The following is a 21,567-nucleotide window of genomic DNA, read 5'->3' as shown; positions in this document are numbered from 1 at the left end:
CCATCAGTGGGAGAGGACTGGAACTGGTCCTGGTGCACAGTTGGGCGGGGGGAGCTGGGAGGGTGATGGGTATTTGTGCGAGCCCACCAAGTTACAGGCAGCCGTCGACTGCTTGCAATGTTAGCACAGTCCATAGAGCAGGGCTTCAGCGTTCCACCTGAGCTTCAGTTCACTGCTGTGCCTGGAGCGCCTCTGCAGCCCATCCTTCCTGTTTAAATCTTGCCAGTTTCCTCCACTGGGGGCTGGACTGTGCACCTGGGACTCCAGCTGCTGAATGAAACTCTGCTGCCATTGGACTGCTCCGCTGGAACCGTGCCACCACCAGCCTCCTGGGAACCCCTGGCATCTGGGTTCCACCTGTTGCATCGTAGGTCTTAGGGTATCTAAGTCTTCCAGAACCAAGCACATGTTGCCCTTTTAGCCATGGCCTCAGTCTTTGCAACTGCTCTCCCAAGAACCAGTTGCTTCAGCTGGTTCGGGACTTCTCTGCCCCTTTTCTGTTGACTCCTCGCTTCCTCCCCAGTTAGCATTGCTGAGGTCCTAGACGGTCTCACGGGAAGGCCACCCTGACTTACAACAAAGGAGCCTGTGGTTCTTTTCAATACCTAATGCCAGAAAAACTGTGGAGTAAGCTTCACCCCAGCCACATCAGATTCTCCTCACCCTGCCAACTCCTAAATCACACGCAGAGTCATCTCATGTGGGTTTTCTATGTTATTTCCTTCCAAGATAAAAAGATTTGGTGAGCTCTATGAAGTTACAAAGCATTATGAGTGCTGGCTAATTCCTCCTTAATAGCCATCCTCTCTTTCCACAAACAAGACTTTCTCTTGCCAGGTCCCTGGGTTTGTTTTCCATTTTCTAAATGACAATTAGTTTCCTCACTGGGGGAACAACATCTCCCCCCACAGGCCTCCTCCACCCATGGTTTACAAGAGTGGCTCTGCCCTCACACACCTCACAGACCAACTGAGGCAGAAGGCAGGGGGTGTGGGTGGTCGAGCTCAGTCAGTGTAACTTAGCATTTAGTTAACAACAAAGGCTTTGGAGTCCTGCGGAAGTGGGTTTAAGTCCCAACTCCATTATTTAACTTCTTTATGATCCTGAATATAAACTCTCTAAACCTCAGTTTTCTCATCAACAAAATGGGCACAATATAGAGAAGACCCTATAGGCTCTCATGAGAGTTAAGTAAGATAAGGCATGCAATGCACCTAGCACAGTGCTTGACAATGAATGCAAGCTACTTACACTGTTATTCATACTACTCGATGCATTGGCACCTCTATATACCTCTTTACATCCTCTCATCCCAACTCAGACTCCAGCCACTGTTGCAGTGACCAGCTCTGCCCCACTGTAACTGGATGATGCACATCTTGTCTGCGTGGTGTACCTCTTGCTTCCTGTCCCAGAGCTTCTCTGATGCTGCAGTATGTGTTCAGGAAAACACTCTTGTGTGTGCAACCCAGAAGTGCAGGGGAGTTAACGCTTGTGTGACCAACCTTGGTCAATGGAGGATAGAAGACAATGGATAATGGCTTCCCCCTTCATCCCTGGGCCCACTGTTCTGAGACGCATGTTATAAAGCTTTTCAAAATGTCCCAGAGGGATCAGGAATTGGTAGCCTACAGTGATGGCCAAGTTAGTAACACTTGACCAAATCATACCCCCTCCCACCTCCTGCTCCTTGGATCACTTCTGAAATAAATTATCTGCATACAAGCCTCTGTCTTAGATGGGCTTTTAGGAGTACCTGGGACAGGAATCAGTAGTTACTGAGTCCTAGCACTGCGGGCATTAGAGCAGGGGTCAGTAAACACTTTTTCTATAAAGTGCCAGAGAAGAAATATTTTAGGCTTTGTAGGCCATGCCGTCTCTCTTGCAACTTCTCAATTCTTTACTGTAGCATGAAAGCAGCCCTAAGTAACACATGAATGACTAAATGTGGCTGTGTTCCAATAAAACTTTATTTACAAAAACAGCTAGTGGGCCAGATTTGGTCTGCAGGCCCCTGCCAACCTCTGCATCAGGGCTACAAAGAGGAGTAAAATTGATCCCCTCCTCCATCAAGCTCACAGTCTCATGTGGGGAGAAGAAGCACCTAGAAATGAGGCTGTAAAGGTGGTTTGAACAAGTCACAAAGGGCCTTGGACGCTATGCTTTGTTCTTTGGTGATGGGGAACACTGAACAAGATCTCAGATCTTATAGTACACTTTGTAATACACCTATCAGGGTCTGGGGCAGCTTCAAACACATTAATATTTACACTAAAAGACTATAACTAACTTCAAGTCAGTTCAGGGCAGGTTTGGGCCCTAAAGCAGTTAAGAAAAATCTTTTGGATTTTAGAGCTTTTTGGACTTCAGAATTGCAGATGCCAGACTGTGGACCTGATTTGTTTTGTTTGTGTTGTACCCCTAGACTGTGACCTCTTCAAAGACAGCCTCTGCGTTCTTGGTGCCCACACACAGGAGGTGCTCAGTGTTACCACGACAGTGAGCAGACAAGAATGGCCGGATAACAGTGTTCGTGGAGGGATTCAGTGGAAGTAGAGGCTGGTCAGGGACTCTGGTAAAGGATGCTGGGAGGCTTAAATGATCTGATTTAGATTAGGGACTTTATCTTGAAGGTGATGGAAGGCCCCGTTCAAGTTTAGTAGGTAAGTGTGGGGTTCAGCTGTATATGAAGATAGCAAGTCTTATCCCAGTGTGAGGAAGGAGCGGAGGGTAAGGAACGAGGGTGAGCAATTAGGATGTTCTTGCAATAGTGAGGCAAGAAGTGTCTATGACTAAGGCGGTGAATGGGAAGCAAGTGATAGACAGAAGAGACAAGGCTGGCAACTAATGAGATTGGGGGAGAGGGAGAAGTTGGAGTTGAACCTGACCCAGTGGCACCAATTTGAGATGGTGAGAGTGCAGTATTAAGATCACAGACTCTGGAGTTCAGATGCTTCTGTTTGAATGCCAGCTCTGTCAATTACCCTGTGATCTTGGGCAAGTTACCTAACTTCTCTGTGCCTCAGCATCCTCTTTAGTATCTACTTCATAGGTTGCTGTGAGAATTAACTAAGTATTTGTAATGCACGTAGAACAGGGATTGGCTCTTGGTTGTTTTTACTGCCTGTAACCAACCATTGTTTCATAAGGTTGAAATCCCCAAACGGTTCACCAAGTGACTATCTCCTCAGGAGTAGGAGGACCCACATCTCAGATCCTCCCAGAAAAATGACATGGGTGTCAGAAATCTAGTCATAAAAGTAAGTAATAAAGGTAATAAATGTATGGAAAGAGAGGATGGCATCAGGGGACAAAATTTTTGTCCGATTTAAGGGGACAGGACTTCCTTCTAGTGGGGTCTGTAAACATCTATTCTATTCACGGGGGCTTTTTCTTCAATCAGTTGCTCCTCTGCTGTAACGGGCTGCAGCATGCTTGCAGCACTGCAGCATGCCGGGGAAACCTGAAGTGCTGGGTCATTCATTTGCAGGGAGAAAGCTATGAGGAGGGCTGCCTGGAAAGCCTGTAATTTAGCAATGTTCAAATCTTCGCCTCCAAATGGAAAATGGAAATGGCGTCAGGTCTGTGCCAAAAGAAAAGTCGTAATTGCTATGTGCTTCCCTTGCCTGCCCTCCTGGGCAAAGGAACACAACCAACCAACCGGGCTTTAGAGCTGTCATCTATAGACATTTAGGAGGCTCTGCAGCTTATTCTACTGGGCTGCCTTCTCCCAGGAATATTACCCAAACACCACAACACAAATGCTCGTTTTTGCAAGTGAGGCCTCTACAGCAAAGCTGGCATCTCCCCTTTCATCTGTCCTGAACTTTGCTGCCAGACTGAAGTGTCCTTACTAATTATATATATTTTTTAAGGAAGATTAGCCCTGAGCTAACTACCGCCAATCCTCCTCTTTTTACTGAGGAAGACTGGCCCTGAGCTAACATCCATGCCCATCTTCCTCTATTTTATACGTGGGACGCCTGCCACAGCATGGCTTTTGCCAAGCGGTGCCATGTCCGCACTTGGGATCCGAACTGGCGAACCCGTGCCGCCGAGAAGTGGAACATGAGAACTTAACTGCTGCGCCACTGGGCTGGCCCCTCCTTACTAATTTTTTAACAAACCTTCCTCCCAGCATGTCAGTCCACTGTTTAATAACCACTAATGGCTCCCTTGTTCCTCTTGAATCGAGTTCAATCTCTTTATCTTGACATTGGAGGACCTCCACGATTCGGCAATGGATTTTGGCCCCCCAAGACGCTCTAATCTCTCCAAGTCTGTCTGTTTACTGTCTCCTGGGGCTGCCACATTTACTCTCACCTCCAAGCTCTCACTTCAGTTTCCACTCATTCCACTCCCTTCACCTGGAATAATCTCTTCCCTTCTGTCCATTTCTCCAAACTCTTCTACAGCCTTCAAGACATAAACCAACCTCTCCAAGAAGCTCTGGTGCTTCCACTATGCCATTCTTCACCCATCTCCTTTCTGACTAACCATGTTTAATTTGTCCCCAGTTCATGTCTGTTGTAGGTTTGCTAACTTTGGCATACACATTTTTGTTGATACCAAAACTGGACTGAAAGTGTCTTGAAAATCAGGACCACTGGTTATAGCTTGACTCTCAGTGCTGGTACCCTCTGGGCACATGGGAGGTTGGTTTTCCAAACACCACCTTCCACATGAGGAAGAAGGAAGCTTTCTCAGTTGGATAAAGGGTCTTTCTCAACTTGATTAAAGGCATCAGTTGGAAACTTGTACTTCATGTTATACTTAAAAGTGAAATATAATAGTCTTCCCATTAAAATCAGGAATAAGCAAGAATACCACTATTTAATATTCCACTAGAGGTGATAGATAAACTAACATAGGAAAAAGGACTAAAAGTTATGCTTATTAATTATTTCCCATAAGAATGAAAGAAGAAGCCATTACAACTATCAAGAGAGTTCGGCAGTGTCCAGATTCAAACTCAATGTACAAGAGACAATAGGTTTCCTAAACACAAGCAATCAATGATTATAAAATATAATAGGAAAAAAGAGCCCATTCACAAAAGCAACAGAACTATAAAATACCATGGGGAAAAAAGCCTCATAAGAATGTGCAATCTATGTGAAGAAAAATTACATTACTTTACTGAAGGACACAAAAGAGCTGAATAAATAGGGGACATTCCATATTTCTGACCTGGAAAACATACTGTAGGGACGCTGATGTTTCCCACATTAAACTATTAATTCAGTGCAACACCATTCAAAATAGAAATATAAGTTTTTATTGAACACAACAAACTTTTTCTACAATTCATCTGCAATTATGAATCTGCTTGAATGGCCATGAACATTTTGAACCAGAAAATTAATGGGCAATGACTTGCTATCAAAACATAAATAAAATTATGCTATAAAATGGTGTGGGTTTCAAGCAGGAATAGATAAAAAGATCAACAGAACAGAATGGACCTGTATAAAAATTTCATATCTGATAAAGTAGCGTTTCAAACCATTGGGGAAAGAATAAACTACTTGATAAATGGATGTGGGACAACTAGACATTTTGAGAAAAATAGATAGATTTTGATTCTCTATCTGTGCTGGAAATCTTTGGTTTGTTCTTCTAGATACCTTCTCTGTCTTTCTGCACCCTGGTCTTTGCCACAGAGGAGAATCTGTATGGACTCTATCAAGGGGCTCCGTTGTCTTCACAGTTGGAGCCAGGCCAAAGGGGAGAACTGACAGGGATCAGAGGAAAGGACAGGGGTGGGGTCCTGGTGGGGACACCTCAAGCTAGTTGCTTCTCTTAACTGAAGAGCTCGGCTCCTGTGAGGTAGTGGTCTTCTCCATCCTCTCTGTTTCCTCCTCTTGCCCCTTCAGGCCTGGGTGATGAAGGCTCCTCCCAGTGTTTTGGCCACACTGTTGCAAATAAACCCCTGATTTAACTTGCCCTTTGGCACCTCATTTTGAGCACTTCATCTATTTTCTTTTGAGGCTTACTGACACCATATCGTTCACAAATTAAATTCCAGGAAGATTAAAGATCTAAATTTATTTTTAAATCTATAAAAATATTTAAAATATGGGAATATATTTATAACCTTGGATGTAGGAAAATTATTCTTAAACAAGACACAAAAAATCAAAATTCATAAGGGAAAGGATGGATACATTGATTAAATCAAAAATTCAAACTTCCGGATGATTAGACACCCATAAGCAAAGTTAAAAGATGGAGAGAACTTTTGAAATGTATAACAATCTGTTATTATCTGGACTATTTACAGGTAAATTTTAAGTATAAATATGTTTTAAATACATAAAATTGTACATTTTATGTATTTACATATATTTATGTAAAATCTATTTTGTACATAAATATATTTTGTATAATTACATATTTAAATGTTTAAAAATCAATTTTAAAAAGACACATTATTAGAAAAATGGACAATAATATGACTGGGGCATTCACAGAAGAGGAAATCAAAAAAGAATAAATATATGAAAAGATTCTTAATATTACTAGTAATCAGGAAAACGCAAATTAATGTAAGATACTGTTTTTATCAGATTGGCAGAATTTTAAAGATTGATAACATTGAGTTGTTGAGCAAGTAAAGACATAAGCTCTTTTATTCAAAGTCAGGGAGCGTGTTTAAGTTGGCAAGCTTTTTGGAGGAAAATCTGGAAGTGTCTATTAAAATTATAAATGTGCATCCCTTATGATCCCACTTCTTGGCATCTACTGTGGATAAAGACTTGCATATTTGCTCAAAGACACAAGTATAAGGATGTTCATTGCAGCATTATGTGTAACAGTAAAAAAGTGGAAACTCTCTAAATGTCCATCTACCGTGGAATAATTAACATAGTCACGCTACAGATTATGTGCAACAGTTTTAAAAAAGAGGTGAACCTACATGCACTGACCTGGAAATATATCTAAGACGTTTTATTTAGTGAAAACTTAGTCAGGTTCGGGACACTATGTAGACTATGATACCATTTGTGTAAATTTAAATTCCCACAAAAATGAAACAACGTTCTTTTATGTTGACTTAATATGCACACAAATGCACGGATGAAAGTCTAAAGAACAGACACCAAATTGATACTATTGCTACCTTTGGGTAGGGGACTCTGGGATTTATTGGGAGAGATGTTAGAGATTTTTCGCTTTTCCTATATTCTGTATTTTCTGTATTTCACTATTTTCTGTCTTGTTTGAAATTTTACAATGTGAAAGTATTTATGTCTTACCCATAAAACTATTATTTCTTTAATGAATAGTTGTAGCTTATATTTAATTCCTTCAGAAAAAAATACATAAAAGAAAGGAAGAACATGGGCGTTAGAGTGAAATAAATGTGTGATTTCAGGAAATGTGTCTAATTCTCTGGGCCTGTCTCCTCCACTGTAAAATGGAGGTCGTTTGTTGTGAAGACTGAATTAGATAAAGCCTGCTAGATGAGCAGCTGAGTTCCTGGTACACAGAAAGTATCGGCTGACCTTTTTTCTCCCCTCTATTTGGCCTGGGAGAACCTCCAGGGCCAAGAACGCCTCTCAGCTGCCCGTAGATCCTGAGCGCCTGCGCAAGTAGAAGCTCAGTTACATTTGTTGAAAGAATGAGTGAATGGACAAGCCACGTTTGTTTATTGTTAGTGGATAAACATATGTACACATATGTTTATCATTGTTAGTGGGTAAACAAGAGATGACTTTCTGGCTTTCGCCAAGACGATCAAATGCTTCTGGCTTATGAGAACAATAAATCGAAAAAAACCAGAGATCTGGGTCAGAAAGGGAAGGGTTTTTAGAGCAGGAAGACTCAACGCATACGTCTATGTTTTCCAACTGTCTTCGTTGGAGCCCCAGGCTCTGCAGAGTGATTGGGCTGCCATGCGGAGGGGTGCGAGTCTGGAAAAGCCAAGCTGAGAACCCAGACTCCAGGCTGAGAGCCTGAAAATACTGATGGAGAATGGCCAGGCCATATTTGACAATGACAATAGAACTCTGACCCCCAGCCTCTGCAGCAACCGGCCTGGGAAGCCAAACCACAACCTCGACAGCCATCAGCCTGGAAGGTTTAGGACTTGTCGATAACTATCAGCTTCTCTAATTTTTGTCCCCACTGCCTCCCCTACTGCCAACTCAGGACCAACAAAAGAAAGCCAAATATGCTCTCCAAAAGAATCACAGAAGTTGTTCCATTTCCAGTGAGCCCCCCTGCAGCTTCCCCATGCCAATAACCTCCAAGCAGAACGTACCTGCAGCCTTCCCTTTTCCTCTCTGTAAAGCTTCCCCACTCCTTGGCCTGCCTTTGAGTCTCTGCCAAATGCTAGTGATAGCAGCTGACTCCCTTGCTACAGAGCAAGCTCTAAATAGCCTCTGTTTGTTCTCATTTCCGTGGTCCTCGTTTATTCCCACAAGGCCTTCTCCTGCATTTCAAGTAAATACTAGATACATGTTATATATTGGGGTTTATACACAAGGTTTCATTAAAAAAATTTCTACTGCTAACAAAGTTTTTTTAATCACCCCTGTACATTAATGTCAAGAGCCAAACTTCTCAAAGAATCTGTGAAAGGATGCTCAGCTTGCATTAAACCAAGAAGGAAATAAATGATGCCCAGACAGATGGCAGCAAAAGGAGGCCAGACAAAGACATGGCTGGGTCTGAACAATGGACAGAGGCTTCCAGAGATTTCTGTGGGCATTTTTCCAAAAGCCAGGCACAGCTGAGCCAGAAACGGTGGCAACTGGAGTGCCTAGCTGGGGGTGGGCTATCAGCCTCTCCTTAGGGGTGAGCTGGACTCAACCACAATTGTAAGTCTGTTGAAATGTCTACCTGCTGGAGATGCAGACAAATGCACCAAATACATAAATAAGGCCTTGGGTGATTTAAAGAAGAAGATGGTTCGGAAGTTCCCAGCCCCTACCTCCATGGGAAAATGGCTTCTTGGATGCTGGCATTGGAGCCCTGCCCATCCACTCATGACTATTTGCCTATCTGAAATCCCAAAATTCCCAGCATCACTCTATACAGACTTTAAATCTATTTAAAAGAGGGTATGGCTGTGTTTCCCAAATTGGTGAATGTTAATAGATGTCTCAGCAAAAAAGGAGCTTTGCAGGGGCTGGCCTGGTGGCACAGTGGTTAAGTCCGCACGTTCTGCTGTGGTGGCAGGGGGTTTGCCAGTTTGAATCCCGGGTGTGAACCCATGCACCGCTTGTCAAGCCATGCTGTGGCAAGTGTCCCACATATAGTACAGGAAGATGGGTATGGATGTTAGCTCAGGGCCAGTCTTCCTCAGCAAAAAGAGGAGGATTAGTGGCAGATGTTAACTCAGGGTTAATCTTCCTCAAAGAAAAAAACAAAAAGGAGCTTTGCAGTCAAACAAGTTTGGGAAATGCAGGGTCAAACCAAGAGAAACAGATTTCATTTCAGCAGGACTTTGCAAAACCTTCAATATGCTAAGATATCTTGTGAATCTGCAAGAAGGGGATACAGCATTTTCCAAACTTATTTAACCGTAGAAATTTATTTCCTGCCCACGTGTTTACATCTCCCTGAACACCATTCTATGGCAAACAATTTCAGAGACAGAGGTTTGAGATACTGCTACCTTTCAGCGGAAAACTGTCAGCTGGTTAACACCTCTTATGGTCTATTATAACTCACCAAAGGGAGGGTCAGGAGGCCAGCTAGCAAGTGGCACAAGCAGGCAATTTTGATGGAGAAGGAAGAAGATGAGATCATAAAGCAGAGCGGGAGGCTCATGGAGGTTACAGTTGGGTCTCAGGTCAGCTTAGCACAATTTAAGGAAACCAGGTGTTAAATTCCAGATGGAGGAAGGCAAGGATTATCCCCACCTGGTTTGTAATTTTTCTTAATCGGCCCTCATAGCATTATGTCTAGGAAGATAGAGGGTAGGAGAATCCCTGTATTAGGTAAAAATAGAGATTCAGGTAAATGATTCTTTTCATAGCACTTCACCCATGATGGCCCATAGTCCTGTTTTAGAGTCGAGATAATGAGGGCAGAGAGATAATGCAACTTGTCTGATGCCCCAGGAAAGCCACTTTTCTTTCTGCAACCGCCCCGTGAAGTCTTCGATAGACCACTGGGAAAGAGCGCGGCGTTGCAAGGATTCCAGGTTCACTTACTTGAGAATCACACAGCCCGTTCCTGCTGGCGGCGCTACCCAGAACACTTGGATCCGCGTCCTCCTCCGGGGCGTGCTTTCAGTGACCGCAACGGGGCAGTTACTCATAAACTGGGTTTCTTCTTCATCTATGATCTATGGAAAATAAACACATTAAGATGCAATGTCACTTTGGGAAGTCTCAAGTTTCTGAGTTGACACTTCCTTAATTTTATTTTTAAACTTGTCACTTTGTGTTAGCAGCTCTACATCCCCAGACAGCAGAATAGTGCCTGGCATAGAGTCCCTGTCAATGCTCGTTGAATTAACATAAGGGCAAGGATTTGGCATTTGTTCTCTGCTCTCTGGGACCAGGATCTTGTGTCAGCACTTTGAGGAACAGGCCACTAGGTGATGATCTCGCTCATTTCCCTAACACAACCTGTGTCCCACTTTAGGGAAGGAGGGGGATGGCGGAGGGACAATCAAAAGCAAACACTCTCTCTGTAGCTAAACTTGGTGAGTCGGCTACAATTTTATAACTTGAAATTCAAATGTTAAAAGAAAACGCCCCTTTGGAGGAAGCATACCAAAGTGCATGAAGTCTCTCAGCTTCATAGCACTGTTTACTTGTGTGGTCTCTACTTTCTTAGTTAGTGCATTGTATTGGTGTCCTCCCAGGGCAATCACCAAGGTTTCCTATAACACTGGAAAAAAGCCAGCAGCCACTCCCATTCCCCGGGACTGTTTCAGCACTTCTCCTGCTTGCTTTGGATCTGCGGCCAGTACTTGCCTGTCGCTCTAGTAGAATCATAGACTATTAGACCTGGAAGGATCTTTTGGGGGAAATTATCTGAATCCAATTGGTCTTAAGTGCCAACTCCAATTGATTGGTAGCAGCTATGTCACGAGTAGTGTTAATAACATTAATAGATAACATTTATTGAGTGTTTCATACTTGCTAGACACTGTGAAGTGCTTTATCTGAATTACTCATTTAATCTTCAAATATAACTTAATGAGTTCATGATATCCATATTGTATTTATGTTACATTTAAAAATTCCTCTACTTTTTAGGAGGATTACGTTTTGTTTATCTCTACATTCTTTATCCTTCTCCCATTTCTCTCCTCTATTTAGCCCTGCTCCTAAGTATTTAATATATGTCCTTCTGAGCATATACATATATATATATATGATTCACTTGAAGTTATATAGAATTGTTTTGTATTTTAATATTTCTTTCACTTAACATTATGCTTTTGAGATATGTCAGTGTTACTATGTGAAATATATGTGAAAGTAATTCATTGCTTCTGACGCTGCCTAGTTCCATTGCACGCAAAGACCGCATTTTATGTATCCATTCTCCCAGTGAGGAGCACTTAGCTGAATTCCAGCTTTTTGCCTCCACAAACATTGCTGCAATGGAGATCCTCATGCTGCTCCAGTTGTGAACCCACAGAAGAGTTTCTCAGCAACATAAACAATGTAGTGGAATTGCTGGGTTGTTGGGTTGCGGACATAATCATATTAATTTCACTAGGTATTGCCGGATTGTTTTGCAGAATGGCCATTCCTATTTTTATTCTACCAGCTCTGCACAAATGTTCCCATTTCCCCATATCTTTACCAGTACTTGTGATTACTGGACTTTCTAATTGTTTCCAATCTGATGGATATAAAGTAGTATCTTGTTTTAATTTAATACTAGCAAATTTGAGCAACTCTTCATGTATTTGTCAGGTTTCTCCTTCTGTGAAATGCCTACTTAGACTCTTTGCCAGTGGATTTTCTTGTCCTTTTATTATTGATTTGCAGGAATTTCTAGATATAAATCCCTCATCATTTACAATATCTTTGTTACCCAGAGGTTCACCTTATCTCTGGAATTCTTCATTTAACAGAAATAACTTTCATCCAGTCAAATTCATCAGTCTCTCTCCTATGGCTTGTACTTTTGTGGTCTTGCCTAAAAAACTGAGATCCCAAAGTTATTCTCCAATATTTTTTCCCATTGGCTTTATAATTTTACCTTTCACATTTAGGTCTTCAATCCATTTCGAGTTTATTGTTTAATATGATGAAGTAGAGCTCCAACTCTATTTTCTCCATGCTATGAGCTACTTTTTTAAAAAAAATAAACAAGTTTTTAAGAGAACTTTTAGGTTCACAGCAAAATTCAGCAGAAAATACAGAGAGTTCCCATATGCTCCCTGTCCCACACATGAACAACCTTCCCCATTGTCAACATTTGGCACCAGAGTGGTACGTTTGTTAAAATTGATGAACCTACGCTGACACATCATTATCACCCAAAGTCCACAGTTTACATTAGGGTTCACTCTAGGTGTTGTATATTCTATGGGTTTGGACAAATGTATAATGACATGTATCCTCCATTGTAGTATTGTAGTATTGTACTGAATAGTTTCACTGCCTTAAAAATCCTCTGTATTCTGCCTATTCATCCTTTCCTCTCTCCAACTCCGGGCAACCATTATTCTTTTGTTATAATCATTTATTAGTTCTAGGAGGTTTTTCGTTGATTCTTTCAGATTTTCCTATGTAGACAATCATGTCATCTGTGAACGAAGACAGTTTTATTTCTTCCTTCCCAATCTGTCTACCATTTATTTCCTTTTCTTGTCTTATTGCATTGGTTAGGATTTCCAGTATGATGTTGAAAAGCAGTGATGAGATGGGACATCCTTGCCTTGTTCTTTATCTTAGCAGCAAAGCTTCAAGTTTCTTACCAGTAAGTATGATGTTAGGTGTAGGTTTTTTTGTAGATGCTCTTTATTAAATTGAGGACATTCCTCTCTATTCCTAGTTTGCTGAGAGTTTCCATCATGAATGGATGTTGGATTTTGTCAAATTATTTTTCTGCATCTGTTGATATGATTGTGTGAGTTTTCTTTTTAGTCTGTTGATGTGATGGATTACATTAATCGATTTTCAAATGTTGAACCAGCTTTGCATACCTGGCATAAATCTCATTTGGCTATGGTGTGTATTCTTTTTACACATTGTTGGATTTGATTTGCTAATATTTTCTTGAGGAATTTTGCTTCTATGTTCATGAGAGATGGGGTCTGCAGTTTTCTTTTTTTTCAGTATGTCTGGTGTTGGGGTTAGGGTGATGCAGGCCTCACAGAATGAGTTAGGAAGTAGAGAACTGGTATAATTTCTTCCTTAAATGTTTGGTAGAATTCACTACTGAACCCATCTAGGTTTGGTGCTTTCTGTTTTGGAAGGTTGTTAAGCATTGATTCAATTCTTTAATAGATATAAGCCTATTCATATTGTCTATTTCTTCTAGTATGAGTTTTGGCAGATTATGTTTTCCAAGGAATTGATCCATTTCATATAGGTTATCAAATTTGTGGGCACAGAGTTGTTCATAATATTCCTTTATTATTCCATTAGTGTCCATGGGATCTATAGTGATGTCCCTTCTTTCATTTCTGACATTAACAATTTGTGTCTTCTCTTTTTTTCTTAGTAAGCCTGGCTGGGGGCTTATCAACTTTATTGATCTTTTCAAAGAGCCATCTTTTGGTTTTGTTCATTTTCTCTATTGATTTCTTGTTCCAATTTCATTGATTTCTGCTCTCGTTTTTATTATTTCTTTTCTTCTGCTTACTTCAGATGTAATTTGCTTTTCTTTTTCTAGTTTCCTAAGATGGAAGCTTACATTATTGATTTTAGATCTTTCTTCCTTTCTAACATATACATTCAATATTCTAAATTTCCCTTAAGCACTGCTTTCACTGCATCCCACAAATTTTGATGTTGTAGTTTCATTTACATTTAGTTCAAATATTTTTAAATTTATTTTGAAATTTCTTGCTTGACCCATGTGTTAATTAAAAATGTTTAGTCTCCAAGTATTTGGGGATTTTCCAGCTATCTTTCATTATTGATTTCTAGTTTAATTCCATTGTGGTCTGAGAGCAGCCATTGTATGATTTCTATTCTTTTAAATTTGTTAAGGTGTGTTTTGTGGCCCAGGGTGTGGTCTGTCTTGGTGTATGTTCCATGTGAGCTTGAGAAGAATGTCTAATCTGCTGTTGGTTGAAGTAGCCTATTGCTGTCAATTATATCCAGTTGACTGATGCTGCTGTTGAGTTCAATTACATCCTTACTGATTATCTGCCATTTTTGATAGAGGGGTGTGGAAGTCTCCAACTATGATAGTGGATTCAGCTATTTCTCCTTGCAGTTCCATCAATTTTACCTCACATATTTTGACACTCTGTTGTTAGGTGCATACATATTAAGGATTGTTACATCTTCTTGGAGTATTGACTCCTCCATCATCATGTAATGCCCCTCTTTATTTCTGATGACTTTCCTTGCTCTGAGCTCTTCTCTGTCTGAAATTAGTATAGCTATTCCTGCTTTCTTATGATTAGGGTTAGCATTGTATATCTTTACTATTCTGCTTTTAATTTATATGTGTCTTTATATACAAAATAGGTTTCTTGTAGACAACACATAGGCATCTTGTTTTTGATTCACTCTGACAATCTGTCTTTTAGACCATTGATGTTTAAGGTGATTATTGACATAGTTGGACTAATATCTATCATAATTGTTATTGTTTTCTATTTGTTGCCCTTGTTCTTTGTTCCTATTTTTGTCTTCCACACTTACGAATTTTTGGTTTTGAGTATTTTATATGATTCCATTTTCTCTTCTTTCTTAGCATATCAATCACACTTTTTTTTTGGCTTTTTTTAGTGGTTGTCCTAGAGTTTGCAATATACGTTTACAACTAATACAAATCTACTTTCAAATAACACTATACTGCTTCACAGATAGTGCAAGTACCTTATAATAGCAAAATATTCCTAATTCCTTCCTCCTGTCCCTTGCATCATTGCAGTCATTCATTTTACTCATACATAAGCATATATAGAGACATAAACATATATAATCGAATACATTGTTGCTATTATTATTTTGAACAAACTGTTATCTGTTAGATCAATTAGGAATAAGAAAAATAAAAATTTTTTATTTTATCTTCCATTATTCCTTCTTTGATGCTCTTCCTTTATCGATGAAGATCCAAGTTTCTGACCTATATTATTTTGCTTCTCTCTAAAGAATTTTGTAAACATTTCTTGCAAGACAAGTCTACCGGCAATAGATTCCCTCAATTTTGGGTAGTCTGAGAAAGTCTTTATTTCTCCTTCACTTTTGAAGAAGAATTTCTCAGGGTACGGAATTCTAAGTTGGCAGGTTTTTTTCTCTCAACACATTAAATATTTCTCTCTACTCTCTTCTTGTTTTCATGGTTTCTGAGGAAAAATTGGATATAATTCTTATCTTTACTCTTCTATAGGTAAGCTTTTTTTTCTTCTGGCCTCTTTCAGGATTTTCTCTTTCTCTTGGATTTTCTGTCATTTATATGATACGCTTAGGTGTAGTTTTTTGGCATTTATCCTTCTTGTTCTCTAAGTTTCCTGGATCTGTGATTTGGTGTCTGATATTAATTTGGGAAAATTTTCAGTCATATTGTTTCAAATCTCTCTTCTGTTCCTTTCTCTCTTTCTTCTCCTAGTATTCCCATTCTGTATATGTTACACCTTTTGTAGTTGTCCCATAGTCATTGGATATTCTATTCTGTTTTTTTCAGTCTTTGTTCTCTTTGCTTTTCAGCATTAGAGGTTTCTATTGACACATCCTCAAGCTCAGAGATTCCTCAGCTATGTCCAGCCTATTAATAAGCGCATCAAAGGCATTCTCATTTCTGTCACAAGGTTTTTTATCTCTAGCATTTATTTTTGTTTTTTCTTGGGATTTCCATTTCTCTGCTTACATTGCCCATCTGTTTTTTCATGCTGTTTACTTTATCTGTTAGAGTCCTTAGCATAATAATCATTGTTGTTTTAAATTCCTGGTCTGATAATTCCAACACCAATTTCATGATGTTCTGGGTAAAAGGAATTGAGGTAAATAGGCCTTTAGCAATGTAGTGGTCAGATGTGGGGCAGGGGAAGTGTTCTGTAGTCCTATGATTAGGTCTCAGTCTTTTGGTGACTTTTGCCCCTGGACTGTAAACTTCACATGTGCTTCTCAGTTTCCCTCCGCCTTTAGGTAGGACTAAATGGTTGGAGGGGACTCGAGTCATGTATTTTCCTTCCCCTACATGGAAGGCTACAGGAGCCTCAAGTTGGATATATCCTTTTCCCAACATGGATTAGGCTCTGATAAAACCCCAGCAGTTAGGCTCTGGTAGAATAGTTTTTCTTGAGGGCACTCCTGGTTAAGAAGAACAGAATGCTCTGGTGTATTTAAAAATAGTTTCTTTTTTCCTCCCCGTCCCAGAAGCACAAGGGGATTTTTCTCAGATACTCACTGCAAGGACCTGGTAGGGCTCCTGGATGTAAAACTCACAAAAGTTTTGCCCCTCCTGCCCCCAATCCAATTACTGGGTGCCCCTGGAGTTTCTTACTCTCAGAGTGGTCCACACTGAGCCTCCAGAAATCCATCAATTACAGTTCGGGTTTTCCTACTCTGGCATGTGGAGTTTTCTGCTCTGATAAGTTGTGATTCTCTAGATCCTCTTGTCTGTCTCTCCAATTTTGGGGTCAGTGGTTTGCCCTGCGACCTCACTTCTCTGAGGGATCTAAAAAGAGCTGTTGAGTTTTCAGTTTGCTTGGCTTTTTACTTGCTGTTAGAATGGAGTGGCCACTTCCAAGCTCCTTATACGTGGGATGGGACACCGAAAGTCCATACCGTAAGCTACTTTTAACACTACTTAATCCATCTTTCTCTCACTTTTTTGTGATGCCACCTTTCTCATATATAGAGTGACAATGTAATTTATTGTCCAAACAAGGATGAAAAAGGCTGTTATTAACAATTGTTCTTGGACAACAGGCAAAAGTGGAACTTTCCCAGGCAAATGGGGCATATGTTCAACCAGTCATATACCAGGTTCTCAAACACTCATGTTGCTTCTGGGCTTTCTAATCTATCCCCTCCCCCCCACTCCCAATGGCATTGTAATATATTTTAATATCTGGAAGCGCCAGTTCCTCTCTCTTGCTCTTCTTTGTCAATTTTGTATTATCTATTTGTGGATCTTTATCTTTTCATATATGGTATAAATTCTCTAAAAACTCCCTTACCGTTGTCATTTTATCTTCCTGATGTGATAAAATCCCAAACCTAGATAAAATTCTCACACCTCTGTGACTCAGCACTGCTGGACAAAGCCCCATGGTAAGACCAGTTGTCTCCTATGTTAACTGACTCCTAGCCTCAAGTCTGCCCTGCTACACTGCTGTACGTATCTTGTAAACTGTTACTTTCCCACTCTCAACAATGATGATTTCAAATCTTCTCCAATCTCCCCAAACCTCCAACCTTTATCTCTCCTCTTCCATTCTTGTTTTTTTTTTACCTTGTCTCTTACTTTATAGAAAAAACAGAAGTCATCAGATATAAAGTCTCTCATTTTCCCATCTGCATCCACCTTGTCCTCCTTCATTCCTGTTATAACAGAGGAGACTTACTTCTCTTTCATCTCTGCTTTGGTCCATCCTGTCTTCCTGACTCTAACAATTACCACTTTTCTCTCCTCCAGATTCAACTTTTACCCCAACTGAATCATTCCCATTAGCCTTTTAAGCACATTTGAGTCTTTCCCACCTAAAAATTAAGAGTCCTTCAGTTAACTCTTCATCCGCCTCTGGTTTTGATGTTATCGCTCTTCGCTCCATCACAAGTTACTTGAAGGAATTGGCTATACTTACTGTTTTCACTTCCCACTCATTCTCAACCCAATCCCAGGTGTTTTCGGGAACATCGCACTCCCAAAACAAATCTAGCTAAGGCCATCAGTGGCTTCTGCGATGCTAATATATAGTCCTTCTTGAAGCACCTTCCTCCCTTGGCTTCTGTGCCATAGCTCCCTCCTGCCCTTGCCCCACCTTGACTTTCCTGTCTGCTCTTTCTCTACTTTCTTTGGCTACTCATCCTCCTTTAATGGCCTTTAAATTTGAAATTGCTCAAGGCTCAGTCTTAAGCCCTGTTCTGTTCTGACTTTATTCTCTTTCTGTAGTTGATCTCATTCAGTTCATGGCTTTAATTACTACCTATGTGTGGATGATTCACAAGTTTATATTTCCAGTGTTGGCCGCTTCCCTGAGCTTCTATCTTCTACTTGCATTTCCCCTTGGATCAAAAACACTTCAAATCCACCTTGTCAACAACTAACTTAACTATCTTCCCTCTCACCTGGTCCTCCTCCAATTGTGCAAGCCAGAAACACTTGATGTCATCCTTGGCTCTTCCCTCTCTCACCCTTCATATCAAATGCTTTTCATTTTACCTTCCTAATATCTCTTGAATTCCTACTACCACCCCTACTACTACCCTAGACTAAGCTGCATCATTTTTAATCTGACCTAACATAAAAGTATCCTAACTAGTCTTTGTACATCCTCTCTTGCCTTTCTCTTCCTAATTTGTTCTCTATACTGCAAGCCAGAGAGATCTTTTCAAAACAGAAATATAGTTGTAATATGCCCTACCTTACAACAATTCAACAGCTTTTTATTGCTTCTAGAATCTAGACTAAAATCCTTAACAGAGTTGAGTTCCTGCTTTTCTACCTCTGTACCCTCATATTGTGCCATCTCCCTCTTTGCTTTCCATACTTGGTCCACTGGTCTTGTATTTTCTCCTGCCAAAGGCTGGTCAATTGCTAGTTCCTCCTTCCCTCCCTTTCTTCCTTCTCCTTCCCTCCCTCCCACTCTCCCGTCTTCCCTCTCTCCCTCCCTTTCTTTACTTCACCTCAGCTCACTCATCCTTTTCATTGAGAAGCCTTCCCTGTCTTCTCTCACTATGGCAATTTCCTCCTTTATGTGTTCTCATAATCCCATCCCTCTCCTTTCAGATACTTTATCTCTCTTTTAATTTTACAAGCATTTCTTTGGGTCCTTGATTAATGTCTAGTTCTCTAATAATCTGTAAACAACATGAGGGCAGACTCTAGTCTCTTGTTTTTTCTCATTGTTTCCTCAGCACTTAGCACAGTGCCTGATACAGAGGTGTGCACTGAAGGACTAACTATCCCTTCCTCCTCCCTTTGGTTGTGAGATTCCTGGCTCTGTGTCTTGGCTGCAATATCTGCCTTTGCTCCTTTAATTAGACAACTCCCTGAACTTCCTTCTGACTTTGGACTTTGTTTTTCTAGATGGTCCTTAATAGCCTGGATAATAATACTAGCTAGCATTTTTCAGCACTTTCTATTGGTCAAGGACTTTACATATATTGCTTCCATTCCCCTCAAACACTGAAAAATAAGCATTATTAAGCCTATCCTTGAGGAAACTTCCATGACGCAGATAGGTTAATTAACCTGGCCAAGTCCCACAGTGATGGAGCCAGGGTTTGATCTCAGCCCCATCTGGCTCTAATGCCTCAACTTTTTCCTGTATACCACAGTCCCTCCTAATAATGTTATCCCCTTATGTTAGGTAAGAAGTTTCTCTCTAGCCAAGCTTAGTCCCATGGAACCATATACACTGGACCAACCCCCAACAACTAACTACCTGATTCCAATATACACACAAGTACTTGGTAAATGTAAAGAGTCCTTTTGCTTCATAATTTCCTGAAAGGAATTTAGACTCCCTTCTGCAACTTTGTTGGTGTGAGGATGGATTTCCAAACAATGTGATTTTCTTGGACTTGTGCACTTGGCCTCCAGTGAAGACCCTCTTTACTGGAGGTCACAGAACTTTTATGGGTACTTTTAATCCTAAATCTTTATAATCCTTGGGAGGGTTCTGGGTGATTACATTGGGAAAACCAAAGGGAACGAGTATTTAATTAACACCTATGATGTGCTAGGTACTTAACTGTCACATCATTGAATCCTTGATGAGAATAGTTATTTCAATTTCACAGATGAGGAAATGAAGCTCAGAGTGACCCATTCTGACCCAGGATTGTCTAAAGCCAAAGCCTGTACCTTTTCCAGTTGCCTCTGGCAAAGATCCCAGTAGGGGACAAGACTAAGACTCTTGGCCCAGAACTGAAACAAAGAAGAATGTTTTCCAAGCCATAGAAGCCACCTCAGGTAAATATGGTTGTTTATCCACAACCTCAGTTGCCAGATGGTAATTAAGCCTTGAACAGAAGGGGTTGTTTCCTCTGATTCAGAGAATGCTCCCGGAGTTGTTTGCTTTTCAGAAAACATCAGCTCCTTCGGACAAGCTTTGGGCCTACCATAACCTGCTCTTGTACCTTTCCCCAACCCCCAGACATGTCCACATTTGTCATGGTCTAGAATAGACTACCATGTTAGCCACCAACTGAATGAAGATCACTTAAAAAGCTTTCATCATTTATTTCAATCTGTGGTTTCTTTTCTGAGTACCTAAGACTGAAAATTAAAATATTTTACAATGGGTGGTTGTGTCTGGTGGTAGTATTATGCATGATTTTTATTTTCTTTCTGTGCTTTTTGTATTTTCTAAAGTTTCTATAGTGATGATATATTATTTTAAATGAAGAGGTTTCTAAATTTTTAAGAGCCTCATTACAACATTCCACGGCTAACATATCCTTTTTTAAAATTATAGGTCAGCATAAATTTTCTCAGGTTATGTTTAAGTTTAAAGTCACTTGGAAGAGATTTGCTGGTAAGGCAGTCTGCTTGACTCCCTGCAAAAGAGAGAGATTAAGGGACCTGTGACTGGTCCCCATCTAGCCAGAGGAGATAGCCAGGTAAGGTAGACCCAGGTTTAGATGGGTGGACAAAGTTTGATTTCCAGAATGCTTGGCAAGCTATGGTTAAGGCATCTGGTTGGGTGTCTGGTCATGAATAGACCTTTTCAAATACTGGGAACTTTCTAAGCTACCTCATCAGCATGACCTTAAGGGCTTCCAAAACTTTTGATCACAATCTTAGCCCTGAATCACCCCATACCCATTTTGAAATCTACAGCATGACCTTAGGGTGTTTACTCTTCCCTCATTGCATTATGGCCTCACTTTCTTTTCAGACTTGAATACACAATACTTCTTTCTTAAATCTAGTTTTGGCTCTTGGCTCCTGTCCTCAACTCTCATCTGGATTCTCTCTCCTGATATGTTACCTCACCCTTTTTGGTCCAACAGACTTAAGCTTCAAGAGATAAACCTAAGCAGCATCAAGATCCCAGATTAAGTTACAAGCATTCTAACAAGTGGGTGGACCATGGCAATGGGACATCTAGGAGAATACTATCTAGAAGTCCAAGTAGGTGTCATCTTGGACATTTGTCTTCAGGAAGCAGAGCCCCAGACATAGAGATCAGGGCTAGCGGTCAGGGTTAGGGCTCCAGTTCCTACATGAGAACCAAGGATAAGTGAGAGAATTGGAATAGGAACTTGGAATGGCATCCACAACAGG

At 40.6% G+C, this 21,567-nt stretch overlaps 1 protein-coding gene and 1 long non-coding RNA gene across 23 annotated transcripts in view; one reads left to right on the top strand and one right to left on the bottom strand.

Annotated features, from left to right (window-relative positions):
• SPON1 (spondin 1) overlaps positions 1-21,567 on the bottom strand; it is a 245,762-nt gene that overhangs the window by 164,823 nt on the left and 59,372 nt on the right. The window contains exon 3 of the mRNA XM_044752347.2: positions 10,167-10,300. Coding sequence (XP_044608282.1) covers positions 10,167-10,300 — 134 coding nt within the window. The remainder of the gene's footprint in view (positions 1-10,166; positions 10,301-21,567) is intronic.
• The window catches only part of LOC123278720 (uncharacterized), a 63,011-nt gene that overhangs the window by 2,999 nt on the left and 38,445 nt on the right, over positions 1-21,567 (top strand). For 10 of the 22 annotated variants that reach the window (XR_011495910.1, XR_011495923.1, XR_011495911.1 and 7 more), the window contains exons 3-6: positions 227-367; positions 2,426-3,260; positions 20,079-20,250; positions 20,756-20,900. This is a non-coding gene — a long non-coding RNA (uncharacterized lncRNA). Of the gene's footprint in view, positions 1-226; positions 1,434-2,425; positions 3,261-20,078; positions 20,251-20,755; positions 20,901-21,567 lie in introns of all 22 variants that reach the window. The other 12 variants (XR_011495916.1, XR_011495904.1, XR_011495922.1 and 9 more) reach the window with 9 other exon arrangements.

Source organism: Equus asinus, chromosome 20, assembly GCF_041296235.1.
Source record: "Equus asinus isolate D_3611 breed Donkey chromosome 20, EquAss-T2T_v2, whole genome shotgun sequence".
NCBI classification, from domain to species: Eukaryota; Metazoa; Chordata; class Mammalia; order Perissodactyla; family Equidae; genus Equus; species Equus asinus.
Note: the sequence above shows the minus strand (reverse complement) of the source record. Positions and strands in the feature narration are given on the sequence as shown.